Source organism: Podarcis cretensis, assembly GCF_951804945.1.
Source record: "Podarcis cretensis genome assembly, chromosome: 5".
NCBI lineage: Eukaryota > Metazoa > Chordata > Lepidosauria > Squamata > Lacertidae > Podarcis > Podarcis cretensis.
In genome coordinates, this window is record NC_137174.1 from 100922630 (window position 1) to 100941302 (window position 18673).

The 18673-nt window shown below is 48.3% G+C and overlaps 1 protein-coding gene across 1 annotated transcript in view; it reads right to left on the minus strand.

Moving 5' to 3' along the window:
- The window catches only part of P3H2 (prolyl 3-hydroxylase 2), a 126073-nt gene extending 109022 nt beyond the window's left edge, over nucleotides 1-17051 (minus strand). Inside the window, exon 1 of the mRNA XM_079977867.1 lies at nucleotides 16584-17051. Coding sequence (XP_079833993.1) covers nucleotides 16584-17036 — 453 coding nt within the window. The 5' untranslated portion in view covers nucleotides 17037-17051. The remainder of the gene's footprint in view (nucleotides 1-16583) is intronic.
- Nucleotides 17052-18673: the final 1622 nt, after the last annotated feature.

Genomic DNA, 18673 nt, shown 5'->3' on the forward strand with positions numbered 1-18673 from the left:
CACAAACTTGTATGGTTTTAAGGAAGGATGATGGCTCGGCTCTGCCTCCATAGTTGGAAGCAGCAAATACTTCTGAATCCCAGTTGCTGGAAATCACAGGAGTGGAGAGGGTTATTATGGTCAAATTCTCCTTGCAGGGCATCCATCTGGTTGGCTACTATGAGAACAGGACACTGAACTAGACAGTGCATTGGCCTGATTCTGCAAGCTCTTCTTACTTTCTTATGTTCTTAACTCCCTTGGCCCAGCACCTCTGTGCCTCTGCTTTTAAAAAAAAAATGCCTGACAAAATTGCAGGATTTCCAAAGCAACTTTATGTTAATAATATAAGAAAAGGTCCATGGAGGCCATTGTCCTGTTCTCACGGTGGCCAACCAGATGCCCATGGGGAGCCAGCAAGCAGGATCTGAGACCAAGAGCAATTCTCCCCTTTCCTCCTCCCAGAGGGGAGGTGTTGCGAGCGGGAGCTGTTCCCATGTCAGCAGAGGGGCGCATTTGGCTCCCTGCATCATTTCCCCATCACCTCCTGGCAAACAGAAGGGGAAGAAATGAAGGCAGTGAGAGATTTTACTTTCTTGGGCTCCATGATCACTGCAGATGGTGACAGCAGCCACGAAATTAAAAGACGCCTGCTTCTTGGGAGAAAAGCAATGACAAACCTAGACAGCATCTTAAAAAGCAGAGACATCACCTTGCCAACAAAGGTCCGTATAGTTAAAGCTATGGTTTCCCCAGTAGTGATGTATAGAAGTGAGAGTTGGACCATAAAGAAGGCTGATCGCCGAAGAATGGATGCTTTTGAATTCTGGTGCTGGAGGAGACTCTTGAGAGTCCCATGGACTGCATGAAGATCAAACCTCTCCATTCTGAAGGAAATCAGCCCTGAGTGCTAACTGGAAGGACAGATCCTGAAGCTGAGGCTCCAATACTTTGGCCACCTTATGAGAAGAGAAGACTCCCTGGAAAATACCCTGATCCTGGGAAAGATGGAGGGCACAAGGAGAAGGGGACGACAGAGGACGAGATGGTGGGACAGTGTTCTTGAAGCTACCAGCATGAGTCTGACCAAACTGCGGGAGGCAGTGGAAGACAGGAGTGCCTGGCGTGCTCTGGTCCATGGGGTCACGAAGAGGCGGACACGACCAAACAACAACAACAATCATTTTCCCGGCTGCCATGCCGCACCCATCAGGCCAGCCAATAAGGTTGGCTTGGGGGGGTCTAGGCGCATTCAAGCGGCCGCAACAGCCCCACACCTCATTCTGTTTCCTGGAGTCGCAAATTGCATTTTATTAATGGCCATATGATCAAGCATGCTGACATCAGGTTCAGCGAGGCGGCCCTGTTTAGAGATGATGCCGTTCATTTGTCTGATCAAGGAAATGATGTGTGGTTGGCCGATATCATCAGTAGCATTAGGGATTTGTTGCAGCTGGGAGGATATTTGACAGCAAACCTCTTTGGCTCGGGTGGCGGTTAGGCATTGGAATATGTAGGAAACGGAGGGGACATTTTATCATATGTGGTGGGATTGTAAGGGTATTTTAAAAAATTGGGAAATGTTATGCAACGAATTGAAGAAAATGTTCCATTTAACATTTGTTAAAAAACCTGAAGCATTTTTATTAGGGATTGTAGGGAAAGACCTGCCAAAAAAGCTGAAAAACATCTTCATGTATGCGACAATGGAGGCGAGAGTTCTAATAGCACGAGGATGGAAGACTGAAGAAACCCCAACTAAAGAATCATGGCAAGAAAAATTGATGGACTATGCAGAACTGGCAAAACTGACATACAAGATACGGGACAAGGATAACTGTGACTTTAAGGATGAAAGGGAACCCTTTACAAAGTATCTGAAGACGCAACAAAGTGAACTGGACTCCTTGGCTGGTTTTGAATAAACATTCACAAACTTTTTATTGATAATAATCAGCTAAATAGTTTGAGGATCTATACAACTTTGTAAAATGCAGAAAACAGCATTCTTAGAGAAACCAAAGACTGGAACTGAGGGAAGTCGGGGGCGGGGGCAGGTGGGTTCTGTGCGGGGAGGCAAGAAAATGGGGGGGGGGGATAAGGATGATATGTTTCTGGATAAAATGTTTTGTTTTAATTTTGAATAAAAAGTTGTTTGTTTTTTTAAAGGAATATGTGTGCTGTGTTGGAGGATTGGGTATGTGCCATCATCTACCCCTCCTCTTATGGGTATTCCGTTAAAGGAATCCAGCGGTCGTGGATCCTGTCCGATGCCCTGCTGGTGGCTAGGGCCATGGCACGACCCCCGGTGATGTCATGGGGGAGCTTCCAGTTGCATTTGCATCAACAAGCTCCTCCCACTGGTTGTTAATCTTGAAATGTCCCCCCCCCCCCCGCTGCGCGGGGAGGGGTCATATATATGTTGTTTGATCTAGTGCCTAAGCCAATACCTCTCACATGCTGTAACCAATAAAGTTGTGGCCTTCTTTAGCCCATTAACCTAAAATACATGTGTCCTTGTGTCGTATTTACCCCTACGTTCTACCCGGACACTGAGGTCCAGCACCAAGGGCCTTCTGGTGGTTCCCTCACTACAAGAAGCCAAGTTACAGGGAACCAGGCAGAGGGCCTTCTCAGTAGTGGCGCCCTCCCTGTGGAACACCCTCCCACCAGATGTCAAAGAGAACAACAACTGCCAGACTTTTAGAAGACATCTGAAGGCAGCCCTGTTTAGGGAAGCTTTTAATGTTTGATGTATTACAGTATTTTAATATTATTTTTTTAAGCCGCCCAGAGTGGCTGGGGAAGCCCAGCCAGATGGGCGGGGTATAAATAATAAATTATCATTATTATTATTATTATTACTACGTGGGTTGCGGGTCCTCAACTCACAAGTGGCTTTTTTTATAAATTATTTTTATTCAATTTTTCCAATACAAAATTTATACAAATCATACATCTTTTTTATATCCATTCTCTTTTTGACTTCCCTCAACTTGCCTGATACTCCTTCCCTTCTTAATTTCTTACACATTTCTAAAGCCTTTCTTCAATTGTTTTTATAAATTATTTCTTAGTTTTACTCATATTCTAACATTTCTTCTTACAGAGCTTCATTAAAGCTTACAAACGTTATTTGATTATCACTTAATTTATGCAAATATTCTGTAAACTTTTCCCAATCTTCTATAAATCTCTGATCTCGTCGATTTCGGATCCTTCCAGTCAGTCCATCGAGTTCTGCAAAGTCCGTCATCTTCATTCTCCATTCATCTAGTGTAGGCAACTCCTCCTGCTTCCATTTCTGAGCCATCAGTATTCTTGCTGCAGTCACTGCGTATAAAAATAACTTCTTTTCTTTCTTATTAATCTCATTCCCTGTAATACCAAGTAAAAACGCTTCTGGTTTCTTAACAAAAGTGTACTTAAACATTTTCTTCAATTCATTATATATCATTTCCCAAAAGCTTTTTACTTTCTTACACTCCCACCACATATGATAGAATGTACCCTCTTTTTCTTTACATTTCCAACATTTGTTACATCCTCTATACATCCTTGCTAACTTCACTGGTGTTACATACCATCGATACATCATTTTCATCACATTTTCTTTTATTGTTGCACATGCAGTGAATCTTAAACCTTCTTTCCATAATTTTTCCCAATCCTCCATTTGTATATTAAATCCAAAATCTTTGGCCCAGGCAATGATAACTGATTTTATCTCTTCGTCCTTTGTGTGCCACTCTAGTAATATCTTGTACATTTTTGAAAATGTACAAAATGACTCACAAGTGGCTTTCAGAGGCATTGCTACCTTCAACTGCAGAGGAAGAACACAACCACCGTGGCCAATACAATGATACCTCGGGTTACATACACTTCAGGTTACAGACGCTTCAGGTTACAGACTCCACTAACCCAGAAATAGTACCTTGGGTTAAGAACTTTGCTTCAGGATGAGAACAGAAATCGTGCTCTGGCGGCGCGGCAGCAGCAGGAGGCCCCATTAGCTAAAGTGGTACCTCAGGTTGAGAACAGTTTCAGTTAACAGTGGCGTAGCGTGGGGGGTGCAGGGGGGGCCGGCCGCACCGGGCGCAACATCTGGGGGTTAGGGTTAGGGGGCGCAAATCCACGGGTTAGGGGGCGCAAATTACTTGCCTTGCCCCGGGTGCTGACAACCCATGCTACGCCACTGTCAGTTAAGAACAGTTTCAGTTAAGAACGGACCTCCGGAACGAATTAAGTACTTAACCCGAGGAACCACTGTAGTTGGCAACTCACAGGAGTGAAAAACAACAGAGAGAGCAGATAATGCACTTTTATAAATATGTGTGTGCACTGCAAAACTCTCATTGTCCCTAAGCCGGCGGTTTGGTTAGCAATGGTTTTGTCTTTCAAAACCTCAGATTTATTCATCCCCTGCCAGGTCCCGGCTTGACCCTGTCTCCTCTAGCAAGCATCTCCCTCGCCTGTTTTGTTTTGCCCAGAGATGTTTTGGCAAGAGGCTCCTTTGCTGTGGCTCCAATGTTTCCACTCAGTCATGCGCAACACCTAAGAGCTGACATGAGCATTTCGCTCCGCCTGTTTCTGCTTGGCCCCCGTGCTCAGAGCTCAGCGCCTCGCCCGAGACGCTCCAGACAAGGGAGGCAAGAGCCTTGTGCCAACTCCCCAGTGACTCTCCCTTCCTCCCTCCCCACAGAGGGTTTTCACCTCATTAAAGATTAGAAACCCAAACACACCAAACAGAGTCAGGAAAAGAACAAGCTTGCTTACCCCCAAATGTTTGTCTGTGTTTGCACATTCCTCATGCTGAATTCCTACAATGAAGAGATGCAGAAGGGCTTTCCGAAGGAGGCACCTGCAAAAACCTCCAGACCTGGACCCCAAGATCTCTTGCCACTTCCCTCTTCGCCGTTTGTTGTTGTTGTTGAGTCGTTTAGTCGTTTCCGCCTCTTCGTGACCCCCTGGACCAGAGCACGCCAGGCACTCCTGTCTTCCACTGCCTCCCGCAGTTTGGTCAAACTTCAAGAACACTGTCCAACCTTCTCGTCCTCTGTCGTCTCCTTCTCCTAGCACCCTCCATCTTTCCCAACATCAGGGTCTTTTCCAGGGAGTCTTCTCTTCTCATGAGGTGGCCAAAGTCTTGGAGCCTCAGCTTCAGGATCTGTCCTTCCAGTGAGCACTCAGGGCTGATTTCCTTCAGAATGGAGAGGTTGGATCTTCTTGCAGTCCATGGGACTCTCAAGAGTCTCCTCCAGCACCAGAATTCAAAAGCATCCATTCTTCGGTGATCAGCTTTCTTTATGGTCCAGCTCTCACTTCCATACATCACTATAGTGGTACCTCAGGTTAAGTACCTAATTCGTTTTGGAGGTCCGTTCTTAACCTGAAGCTGTTCTTAACCTGAGGTACCACTTTAGCTAATGGGATCTCCTGCTGCTGCTGTGCCGCCAGAGCACAATTTCTGTTCTCATCCTGAAGCAAAGTTCTTAACCTGAAGCACTATTTCTGGCTTAGCGGAGTCTGTAACCTGAAGCGTATGTAACCTGAAGCATATGTAACCCAAGGTACCACTGTACTGGGAGAACCATAGCTTTAACTATACGGACCTTTGTTGGCAAGGTGCTGTCTCTGCTTTTAATGTCTCTGCTTTGCCATTTAACCATTTCAAAAACAACACCTTGCTCACAGGTAGGGAATGGACAAATGGGCTGAGATCATAAGAGGGGGGGGCCTTGATAGTTCCTCTGCCCCCAGAGGCTTGGGGGTGGTGTGCCATGAAAGGGCCTTCTCTGTGGCAGCCCCTAAGTTGTGGGACTCCCTCCCCTGAGCAGTGCACCTGCCACCTTCACTGTACAGTTTCTAGAGAATTTTTAAGATGCACCTGTTCACCCTGGCATTTGAAACTTCAGGTTACCATTTTAGAACCCACCTTATTTTTACAGTTGTGAGTTTGTTTGTTTGTTTGTTTGTTTGTTTGTTTGTTTGTTTGTTTTAAAAAAACTTTTTATATCGTGCTTTCATGCTCTAATGCGCCCAGAGACTTAGGGTGAAGGGTGGGTAATTAATTAATGTTTGGTTTCTCATTTTTCCAGTTCTCCACATTTTCACATTAGTTTGCAAAACACCAAAAGGCCTCGTGGAAATCCCTCAGCCCATCAGGGGGAAAGGTGATGTATAAATATAATAATAATAATAATAACAACAACAACAACAACAACAACAACAGCCATCAACAACAACAACAACAACAACAAAAGCCATGACAACAATAGTTTCAACTAGTTTACAGATTTTTTCTAGGCAATCCTTGACTAATATTAACATTTTTGCAAAGCCATTTCCCAACATATAATGCATTTTGTATGTTACCTTTTGCTAATATGCACCCTGACACAAACGCTTTAGTTGTGAGCACATTTCCTGTTTGGAGTAGTGCATTGCAAAATTCAGAAAAATGCAAACACCAAAGGATGCCTGTGTTCCGGTTCGTGTATAGTTTCAGGAACAGAATCGAATTCTGCCCCACCCTTCCTTATGGGGTGCCTGGGCCCCCTGGAAAGTCCTATGGTAGGAAGGCCTCAGACCCCCACCCTTTGAACCTTCTGAGAGGCAAATCTGTGTCCTGGGCCTGAATCCGAGGTCTTCTGAGCATCTGCAGCTGCCCTACAATGTACCCCATCTCTATCACACACAGAAAGAGAATCATGGCTTTTAAATTAAAAGAAATTGAAATAAATAAAGGTCTTATGTATATAATAAAGGTTCATAAATGTACCAAGCAAAAACGTATATACAGTAGATATATAGTCCACATGTCTGAAGCTGCACAGGAGAGCAGCCATGGAGCCATTTTGACTCCCAGGGTGACCAGGTGTTTTCTCTGCAAGGTCAAATGGAGGAGCCTCTCCATTGCCTTTTCCTTCACAAATCCTGTCTTAAGGGTATGTCTGCGTATGAATAGGGTGAGCCTGTGACCTGGCTCAGGAACTAAGTATTTATCATTACAAAAGACTGGCCAGCCTCCCCAGGGTATCCAATCAAGTCAGCATTAACAGGTAACTTGCCAGACAGGAGGTAAACAATGCACTCAGATTTCTGTTGTAGACCACCTTTTCTGTGATGTAGGTATGATGTGGTTGGGGGGGGGGGTTTCTTGGACTCCAAGGTGGGCAATTTCAAAAGTCTATATAAAGACTTGCACACCATTCTTCTGGGTTCCTCCTCCCTCCTGCGTGTGGGGCGTGAGGACCCTGTTGCAACAGTTCAATAAAGATCAGGCTTACTAGCTGCTTTGCTTCTCAATATTCTCTGGCTGGCCTCTGTTTTTTTCCTCCGACTGATGGAGAACCTACAAAGGACTCTATAAGGGCTCTTGTGTCCCCCATAAGGGAATAAGGGCAGATTTCCGTTTGTTATAAAATTAAAGGGAGGAGAAGCTGGAGGGGGACATTTCTTCACCCTTCTTCGCCCTCCAACAGGCTGAGGCCACATTCAGCCACATTCGCCAGTCAAAGACGCTGGTTTTGCCTCCTGCCCCAAGCAGAAAATAAAAGGCCATTTCATATGCTGGGCAGCCCAGGGAGGCCCTGCGGGGAGAGGCAGGCAGCCAGGCTATTTCGACCACTGTGATCATTTAGTGGCTGACCCCAAATCCTTTAATGCCAGCCTGACGCACAGCTTGTTAAAGATTTCCTTGACATGGGGGGGGGGAGGAAAGTGAGGGGTGTTGTTTCAGATCGGTGGCACGCCTAAGAAACGCTTCTCAGATGCCTTGACCCTGCCAGTGCTGGATTTATGTACAAGCTAGGCAAGCTATAGCTTAGGTCCCTACTCTGTTGGAGGCCCCCCCAAAAATTAAAGAAAAAAACTGGATGTACATTTCCAAAATATAAGCTAAAAACAAAGAAAACCTACAAACAACAACCGTGTTTTGTGTTGTGTAGGTTCCTATGATGTAAGTAATGGGCCCCACATGCTCAATAATAATAATAATAATAATAATAATATAATATATAAATATATAATTTATAATATATAATAATAATAATAATAATAATAATAATAATAATAATAATATAAATATATAATATATAATATAATATATAAAAAAGAGAGCACAAGGTCGAACCTGCTGCAATGCAGGAATCGTTTGCATTGACCAGCCAGTCAGATCTATCACCCCCTAGGCTGTTAACATTTATTCAGCAACAATCTGTGGTTGAATGCTTGCTAATTTCACTCATCTTTCCAGGTGGTTTGGGAGCAGAATGTGTCAAGAGATACAGGGAGGAATGGGTCAGGGGAAGGCTTTCAAAATCCCCGCAGAGCACTATGCAATATCAAGGAATTGGGCTACGAACATAAGGAGAGCCTGCAGGATCAGGCCCATGGGGGCCACCTAGCCCAGCATCCTGTTCTCACAGTGGCAAACTGGATGCCCCAAAGGGGAACCCACACGCAGGATTCGAACTCAAGAGCAACACTCCCCTCCTGCAGTTTCCAGCAACTGATATTCAGAAGCATGGCTGCTTCCGACTGTGAAAGACCATCAATAGCCCTCTCTTCCTCCTCTGTGAACTTTTGCCTGATCTTCTTTCGAAGCTATCTAGGTTGGTGGCCCTTCCTGCCTCCAGTGGAAGTGAGTTCCGTAGTTTAACTACACCCCACAGTTTAAATATGATCAAGCATTTTCAAGAAGCAAGCCCCAGCACATGTAGCAATTTGCAAATGAAAGTTCCTTTGGATGTCTGGCATGTTTGCATGCTAGATGGCAGCTGTCTGGCTGATTCAGAGTTTCTGATCTTTTTCCATATGGTTGGCCAACATTCTCTGATGCCTCTAGCCAGACTGAAGCATCTTTAGTCCCTCGTGGGTTATTTTTGTCCCATATTAATTTTAACCATCCTGCACAGGGTGATATTTATCCAGGGCCGAGTCCTCTGACTGACAGCTTTGCTCAGAGAGTTTCCAGCAGGAACCGAGGCCAGCCAGAACTTCTCTCTGGCTGAACAGGATTACTCCAGAACTAAATGCCAGCAAATAGCACAGATTCCTTATTACGAAAGGAATTATGCCTTGGTTTGCTGCAACATTGTTGTCTGAGACTTGGAACAATAGGCAACACAAAGAATGGAAAGCTCTGAAATTAGTCTAGCAATTACACAGAATTTTTAAAAAGCAGAGCAAAGTTTTCCAAAGGATGGTTGTTGCACTTCAGTCTGGCTTGACATCTAGTTGGGAGCACCCCAAAAAATGTTGCCAGACAAGTGAATTGAGGGACAGTGGCTACTGCCAGGCTGCACTCAATGGGAGGAAATGTTGATGGAGACCATATGGATGCCTAGTTGAAACATGTCAAAACACCTTTCCTGTCACATGTGGCACTCCCTGCCTCAAGAAAGATTTGTTCGGTCACCTCCGAGAGAGTGTTGCATCGCCACCACTTAAAATACGTTTTTGATTCTGCAACATTTTGACCTAATTTCACTTGCCCTCTCCTTTTTAAACCCTTCATTACTTCACTCTTCCCCCAAAGAGATTTGAATGCCGTTGTTGTTGTTTAGTCGTTTTAAGGTCAGCACCAACACTTTGAATTGTGCTCAGAAATGTACTGGGAGCCAATATAGATCTCTCAGAACTGGTGTTATGTGGTCCCAGCAGCCACTCCCAGTCACCAGTCTAGCTGCCACATTTTGGATTAGATGCAGTTTCCAAGTCACCTTCAAAGGTAGCCCCACGTAGAGCACGTTGCAGTAGTCCAAGCGAGAGATAACCAGAGCATGCACCACTCTGGCGAGACAGTCTGCGGGCAGGTAGGGTCTCAGCCTGCATACCAGATGGAGCTGGTAGACAGCCACCTGCACCTCCATGGACAGCTGTGAGTCCAAAATGACTCTCAGGCTGCGCACCTGGTCCTTCTGGGGCACAGTTGCCCCATTCAGGATCAGGGAGTCCTCCACACCTGCCCGCCCCCTGACCCCCAAAACAGTACTTCTGTCTTGTCAGGATTCAACCTCAATCTGTTAGCCGCCACCCATCCTCCAACTGCCTCCAGGCACTCACACAGGACCTTCACCACCTTCACTGGTTCTGATTTAAAGGAGAGGTATAGCTGGGTGTCATCTGCATACCGATGAAAACCCAGCCCACTGGGTGTGCTTTCGAACTGCTAGGTTGGCAGGAGCCAGGACAAAGCAATGGGAGCTCACCCCGTCGTGGGGATTCGAACCGCCAACCTTCTGATCAGCAAGCCCAAGAGGCTCAGTGGTTTAGACCACAGCACCACCCGCATCCTAACTAGCAACTAATCTCCATGATGCCTTCCCCATAATTTGCCAGCTAATTCTTTTTTTAAGTGAAGATGCCTGGGATTGAACCAGGACAGTCAGCATTTGGAATATGTGCTTTTATCTATGAGTTATTGTCAATAGTTCAAATAAATGCATTTCCAAGGACTGCCACATTTCCTTTTCAGTCCCCCCCCCCCCAATGCTTTGGCTGAGATTCCTGCACTGCAGGGAGTCAGACTACATGACTCTTGAGGTCCCTCTCAACTCTACCGTTCTTTGATTCTAAGAAAAAGAATAGAAGCACATTTATTATTTCCTCTAAGGAGCTCAAGGCACCCTCCATGGTTCTCCCTCTCTCCATGCTGTCCTCAAGGCAACCCTGCGAGGGAGGTTAGGCTGAGAGACTGTGACCGGCCCACAGTTGCAAAACACGGTTTGTGGCTGAGTGGGGATTTGAACCCTGGTCTCCCACTCTGGCCACGGCACCAGGTCTACCTGCATGCAGACTGGCAAGCTTAAACAGAAACAGCAAAATGAAACGGGGCCTGATGGTAATCCGGTGAGGAATGTAAGCAGCGTGTGATTTTTAAAAGCGTGCGATCCACAGATCTCTCCTGGAGAAGCAAAATGTCAAAAGGGTGCAACCGAGGTGTGCCGGCATGTATTTCTTTGGGGAAAAGTTTGAGCAAGTTTCCAAAGGAATAGAAGAAACGTTTAACTGATAGACCTTTAAACATTCCCACATTACTTGCTCATTGCTTTTGGCCAGGCGTTCTGCTGAGTCACAGGAGGCTGCCCAAGGGAGAAGAAAAAACCTGTGAGGGACCTTCTCTAAAAATTCCCCCTGACTCAGCCTCCCTCGCCATCTCCAAGGCTGTCTTCTCCCCGATGTGTATCTTCGCTTGACACGGGGTGTCATGCCCTCAGCACTTCATGCAAGCAGCAAGCAGCAAGCAGCACAGAGCCATTGCAAAATCTGCAACGGTGTCAGTGTGGCATCAGACTGGGACCTGGGAGACCAGGGTTCAAATCCCTCCCACTCGGCCGTGAAACTTTCGCTGGGTGCCACCACAGCCTAACCAACCTCGCAGGACTGTTCTGGGGATTAAATGAGGAGGTAAAGGTAAAGGGACCCCTAACCATTAGGTCCAGTCTTGGCTGACTCTGGGGTTGCGGCGCTCATCTGGCTTTATTGGCCGAAGAAGCTGGCATACAGCTTCCGGGTCATGTGGCCAGCATGACTAAGCCGCTTCTGGCGAACCAGAGCAGCGCACAGAAACGCCGTTTACCTTCCCGCCGGAGCGGTACCTATTTATCTACTTGCACTTGGCGTGCTTTTGAACTGCTAGGTTGGCAGCAGCTGGGACCAAACAACGGGAGCTCACCCCATCGTGGGGATTCGAACCACCAACCTTCTGATTGGAAAGCCCTAGGCTCTGTAGTTTAACCCACAGTGCCACCCGCGCCCCTCAAAATGAGGAGGGGGAGAACAGTTTTCTAGAATCATGGGGGAAAGTGGGATGTGATTGCAATAAAGAACAAGGTCCAAAGGAGGCGTGTTGGCAATGGGGCAGGGTTGGCGGAGGTTTTTGAGCCAGGAGAGGAGAGGCGGCAGCCTCTAGTACACAGCATATACAGTGGTACCTCGGGTTAAGTACTTAATTGGTTCCAGAGGTCCGTACAGTGGTGCCACGCAAGACGAATGCCTCGCAAGACGAAAAACCCGCTAGACGAAAGGGTTTTCCATTTTTCGAGGCGCTTCGCAAGACGAATTTCCCTATGGGCTTGCTTCACAAGACGAAAACGTCTTGCGAGTCTTGCGATTTTTTTCGCTCCCCCCCCCTTTTTCTAAGCCGCTAAGCCGCTAATAGCCGCTTAGCCGCTTTGCCGCTAATAGCCGCTAATAGCGCTAATCCGCTAAGCCGCTAATAGGGTTGCTTCGCAAGACGAAAAACCCGCAAGACGAAGAGACTCGTGGAACGGATTTTTTCCGTCTTGCGAGGCACCACTGTACTTAACCTGAAACTGTTCTTAACCTGAAGCACCACTTTAGCTAATGGGGTCTCTTGCTGCTGCAGCGCCACTGGATTTCTGTTCTCTTCCTGAAGCAAAGTTCTTAACCTGAGGTAGTATTTCTGGGTTAGCGGAGTCTGTAACCTGAAGCATATGTAACCTGAAGCGTATGTAACCCGAGGTACCACTGTATCTCAGAAAGTCATGGCGCATAAGGAGAAAGAGACAGGGAGGGAGAAGGAAAAATGCAAGCTTAGGCTCCAGTTCTTAAAAGTTCACAGTTCTTATTGGAACCAGCTGGAAATGGTTCATGTAGCCTAATGTTTTAACTGTTTTTAATTCTGAATTGTGAATGGTTGCAACCTGCTCTGGGACCTGATGATGAAAGGTACGTTAATAATAATAATAATAATAATAATAATAATAATAATGCACATTGCCCCTTCTCCCCAGAGATCCTCATCACTTTAGTTTATCGCCTACAGACCTAGAGCCCCCAGCAGCCTTAACAAACTACAGTTCCCATGATCCTTTGGGCAGGGTGCTTTAAATGTATAGCATGCACACAGCCTGCCTGTAAGATCTGTTGAACAGTGAAACGTACTTGCTCAGGGGGTGGTGGATGAGATCACTGGATGAGACTGTTGCCCTGCAGGGGGTTGGACTAGATGACCCTTGGGGGTCCCTTCCCATCGTACAATTCTATGGTTCCACCTAAGAAACTATGCACAGAATCGCAGCCTAAGCCTACTGTGGCTTCTGGACCAGGTAAGTGCTTCAGAAATGCACAATATCTTAAACTGGCAGTGGGGAGCCTGATTTATTATGAACTGTTCCTTTCCCAAACAACCATTGGGAGCCAGCAAAGAAATGAAAGGTAACCCAGGGTTTTGTGGAGCACAAAGCACCCGCTCCCCTCTTTGAAACCCACCCCTCTCCTCCGCCAAACAAAGGAAAGCGAAAGGGCACAGATAACCAGCAGCCGGCCAGCCAGCCAGAACCCCTCCAGGGAACAATTGCTCAGGATTCACCGCAGGAAGTCCAGCCTAACCTCATTTCCTTTACGGCTTTTGGGAACTTAACCCTCAGGTTGAGATGCAGTCCAAACCCACAGCAGGATGGCCGCAGGTCACTTATAGAGAAAATAACGGCCTAATCCCTTTCCCTGCCAAGGGATCATCTGTGAAAGGAGGAGGGAGAGAGATGTCAGAAACACTACTAAAGGAAATAAGATGATCCCAGGGCAAATGCACCGTGTGGATTTTGTGAGGGGCCCAGGCTGTGGATGGCTATGTGGCCTTTATGGCCTTTTCCCCCCACAAGAGGTAATAATATTATAATAATTTTATTATTTATACCCTACCCATCTGGCTGGGTTTCCCCAGCAACTCTGGGCAGCTCCCAACAGATTAAAAACAGAATAAAACATCAAGCATTAAAAACTTCCCTAAACAGGCTGCCTGCAGATGTCTTCAAAAAGTCAGGTACCGGTAGTTGTTTATTTCCTTGATATCTGCTGGGAGGGCGTTCCACAGGGCGGGTGCCACCACCGAGAAGGCCCTCTGCTTGGTTTCCTGTAACCTCACTTCTTGCAGTGAGGGAACAGCTAGAAGGCCCTCGGAGCTGGACCTTCATGTCCGGGCTGAATGATGGGGGTGGAGATGCTCCCTCAGGTCTACTGGGCCGAAGCCGTTTAGGGCTTTCAAGGTCAGAACCAACACTTTGAATTGTGCTTGGAAACGTCCTGGGAGCCAATGTTTGGCTCCTGCTTCTAACAGTGCTTTAAAAGTAAGGATTAAGCCAACCTGGTGCTGTTCCTGAGTTCTGGACTGCAACCCCAGCCAAGCAAGCAAGATCCCCTCTCAAGGTGTCAGAATGATAAAATTAAAGAGTTGGAAGGGATCACAATAGCCATCTAGTCCAACCCCTTGTGATGCAGAATCACAGCTAAGGATCCCCTGATGGATGGCTTTCCAAACTCTGCTTACAAACCTCCATTGATGGAGGGCCCACAACCGTCCCAGGCAGTCCACATTCCACTGTCCAACAGCTCTTCGCTCTTTCCATCATTGCCTTGCAACCTGCTCTGGAGAAAGGATAGCAAGATATCAGGGCATCCTTTCATCTGACACGGAAAGAGGGAGACAGTGTCCTCAGAATGACTGAGGATATGAGAATGGCTTTTTTTCAGTTCTGGCACCTCTCAGGTGGGGAGAAGGGAAGTGTTCCGGGTGAGTTCCAGCACCTCTTTTTCTAGAAAAATAGAACTGGGTACCAGTATTAATGTTCTCACCTGATTTGGTGTTAGGGGTAGGAAAGGTGGGAATGTTCTCCAGGATACAGGTGAGAAGTCTCACCTGCAAGGAAGCCCACTGCAGGGAGCTCCTGGGGTTCAAGCAGCTGATGAAAACACAGTTTTCAGCATCCAGTTTTGGATGGTGCCAAATAGCCAGGCGGTGTAGGGGGAAAATGGCTCATCTGTGGGTGTGGTGTAGTGCAGTGTTTCCCAACCTTGGGCCTCCAGCTGTTTTTGAACTACAATTCCCATCATCCCTGACTACTGGTCTTGCTAGCTAGGGATGATGGGAGTTGTAGTCCAAAAACAGCTGGAGGCCCAAGGTTGGGAAACACTGGTGTAGTGTAGTGGTTAGAGTATTGGACTAGGAGCTAGGAGACCAGGCTTCAAATCCCTGCTTGGCCATGAAGATGACTGGCAGTAGCTCTTTGGGACTTCAGACAAGAGTTTCTCAGAGCTTGTAGAGCAGATGTTCTACCATTGAGCCTTCCCTTCCCTGTCTCTCTCTCAGCCTATTCCGCAGGGTTGTTATGAGGATAGGTATGTCACTTTGAGCACCTTGGACAAAAAGGTGGGATATATAAATATCCCCATGGAGCAGATAGGGAAGAGCACAGCTGGATGGGACAAATGTTTGAGGATAAACCAATCAATGTGGAGGGCAGTTGTCAGCTGTAGTGGAAGAGTCTTTTTCCCTCCTAAGCAAGACTTGGTGGGACAGCCAGGATGAGAGGTCTTCTCCAAGAAGATGGTGAGAACCTCAGCATGGGAGGCGGGAGGGAGAGATCTGAAGTCTCAGGGCATGAGGGCATCTCCCTTGGCTGGATATGAGTTCTCCTAGTAAGCTGCCTTAGAGTCAGACCATCTAGTTCCATATTGTCTACACTGACTGACAGCAGCTCTCCAGGGTTGCATGCAGGAGAGTCTCCCAAGGCAGATGCTCTACCCACTGAACAATGACACTTCCCTCTCTGCAAGGAAAGTGTCTCTCATGCCCCGGTGGTTCACCTACAGCAGTTTGAAGGGAAAAGCACACCTCATGTTGGTTGGAGACCCTCCCTGGAAGCAGAACTACGACAAAATCAAAGTAAATAACCATTTACGGCCCTTTCCCGATGCCTCAAAGGCAGCCAGAACCAGTTTGTATGTGTGGAAGGGTGGCTGCCGAGGGAGGAGGGTTCCAACAAGAGGGTTACTGATCCCTATAACCCAGACAGGCTCCTCAACCCTCATACCTGGATAGGTCAAAAGGTGTCACCTGCTTTGACTGTTTTAAACATTTTATTTTAAAACACTGGAACTCCCTGCCTATTAATCTCAGGCAGGCCACTTCACTGTATGCTTTCTGACACCTGCTTCAAGACATTAATGCACAAAGGAGCCTACTCAGATGTTTAGAAAGCTGATGTTATTCTTCAGCCTGTTGTTAAATTAACTTTTTGAAAGTTTTAGATTATCGTTGTTCACTTTTCTTAGCCATCATTTCATTGTTTTATCTTTTTCATAAACCACTTTGAGGTGGCTGTTATACAGTCAAGCAACCTACAAATTTTATGAAATAAAAAAGTAACAAATTTATTTGTAACTCTTCCTGGGATACATGGATTCAAATTACACACTCGGCAAGGTGGTGTCCTTGAGGGCCAGTCACTGCGTCTCAGCTTAACCTGCCTTACAGGGCTGTTGTTGTGGGGAACAAAATGAAGGGTAGGCCCTAGAAGACCTGGGTTCAAATCGCCCCCCCCCTCTGCCATGAAGCTTGCTAGGTGTCCCTGGGGGCCAGTCTCTGCCTCTCAAGATATCCTCCCTCACAGGGTTGTTGTGGGGGTTAAAGGAGGACGGGGAAAGCCATGTATCCTTATGCTCTTTGGAGAAAAGGGTAGAATATAAATGCAATACATTAACAACAGACGACAACAACAACAACGCAATGATTATCCTCCGTGCGCAAAGGTGCGCAGGTGAGGCATAGACAAGCGTGGGCTACCCTCCCTTACCTGGATGTAGGCTCTCTGGAGGAAGCTGTAAGGCACCCTGCGCTGGAAATCCGCGCGCACCTCGTCGCTGGCGACGTGTCTGGAGTCCGCCCCGGGCAGCGCTTCCCGGCGGCAGGAGCGCAGGCAGCGCGCCCGGCGGAGCAGCGCGCCGAAGAAGCGCAGGTCCCGCCGGGCAGCATCCTCGCGCGGCTCAGCGTCTTCGAGCGGCGCCTCCCGACGGCAGCGCAGCGCGCAGCCCAGGCGCGCCTCCCGCAGGCGGCGTTCGGCGCTCAGCGCTGCCTCCAAGTAGCGCACGGCGCCGGCGAAGTCTCCCTGCGAGTGCGCCTCCACGCCGGCTGCGTAGAGCGCGTCGTAGGGCGGCCCGGGCTCCGGCTCCCCGGCCCCCGACGCCCCCAGCTGCTGCGGCAGCAACAGCAGAGGCTGGAGCAGAAGGAGCAGCAGCCCGGGGGCCATCCCCGCCGCCCCGCTTTCCGGGCTGGGGTGCGCCGTCGAGGCTGGGCAGGTGGCGACGGGCGCGCCGGACGGGGCGCACGGAGGATGCTTTGCGGAGGAAGGCTGCTGAATCTGGCTGTCGAGCGACGGGCGCTCCTGGGAAGGCAGGAGGGAGGCGGCGAAGGTGGAGTCCTCCCCCTCGGGGTTTCCCCTCCGCCCGGGCCAGAGGGCCGGGAATGCCCGGGGGGAGGAGAGGCTAGCCGTCGGCGCTTCCCTCGGCTGCGAGCGGAGCAGGAGAGCCAGGAGAGCGAGCGAGAAGCCGCTGGGGGGAGCGCTCCGTCTGCAGCCCGGCCAAGCTCGCTGTCTCTCCTCCCCGGCTGGGTGCTGCGCCGGAACCGGCAGCGCTTCCAGGGCCGGGCGCGCCTCTCGCCCGGCGGGCGGCTTGCCTGCTTCGCCCTCCTCTGCTCGCCAGAGGGACTGCTTGCCTGCCTGCCTGCCTGCCTGCCCTGCTCGGCGGGGCGGAGAGAAAGAGCAGGCGGAGGAGGCTGTCCCTCGAAGGCTACCGGCGAGGAGAGAGAGGAGCCGGCCGCGCGGCTTGACCTGCGGGGGGAAGGGGGTTCCCCCCTTCGCAGTTTCTTCCCACTTTCCTCCCCCGCCCTCCCTCCTTCGGAACAGCGGGTGCTGGAGAGAGAAGGCGTCGGGAGGGCACGGCAAAGCATCATTCGTATTAATATCGTTATCATATTTCTACCGTGCCTTTTGCCGGGCCGGGACGCGAGGCGGCTCGCGCAGAGAAATCAGAACAAGCTGAAAACATAGGAAGGACAATCGTCAAAATGTACTTAGAAATAGATTTAAAATAATATCAATTGCTGGTGGTTTTTGGATTTCCTGCTCATCCGCAACCGAAAGGTCCTAGGGCACGTTTGGCAACGCAAAAAGGCCAAGTTAAAATGAGGGCCACCAATTTAGCTCAGGTAGAGAGGCTCATCTCTGGGTCCGAGCATCTTCTCTCAAGTATGTATGGTAGGAACATGTTGACACACCTTTTTGTGTTGCGGCCTGTGGAACTCCCTGGCTCAAGATTTGTTTGGCCAGCTTCAGGGCTTGCCAAAAGCACCTCATTGACTTCTGTGAGAGGCAGTGGCTGGGGCAGTTGGCCCTTTGACTGGGTCCAGAAGCACAGGACTTTTCTCACCTGATTCATTCCACCAGGACCCCATACTCTCGCCTCTGACTTTCCTGCCAGTTGAGTGGCCTTATCTTTGCACATTGCCTCAGGAGAGTGAGGGAAATTCTCAGGGATGATTCCCACCCTGGCCGGCACTTTCTTGATCTCCTGCCCTCGGGCAGAAGATATAGAAGCAGGATTAGTCGCACCAACAGGGTAAAGAACAGCTGCTATCCCTGGGCTGTTAGGCTGCTGAATGAAAAGATAACAACAGGGCAACAGACTTTTGGGTTCGGTGGGTGTGCGTCAGTAAACGAGGGGAATTAAGACTAAGAGAGTTGAGTGGGGGGGTGCTCGTGTAATCTCACTGTATACAAGTTGTGCAAGTGACAATAAAGTATTTCAGTTTCAATTGCAGTGCTATTATTTTTATTTTAAATTTCAGTCTTGAAACTGCTGTATAGTCATGTCCAGTATTCTTTATGCT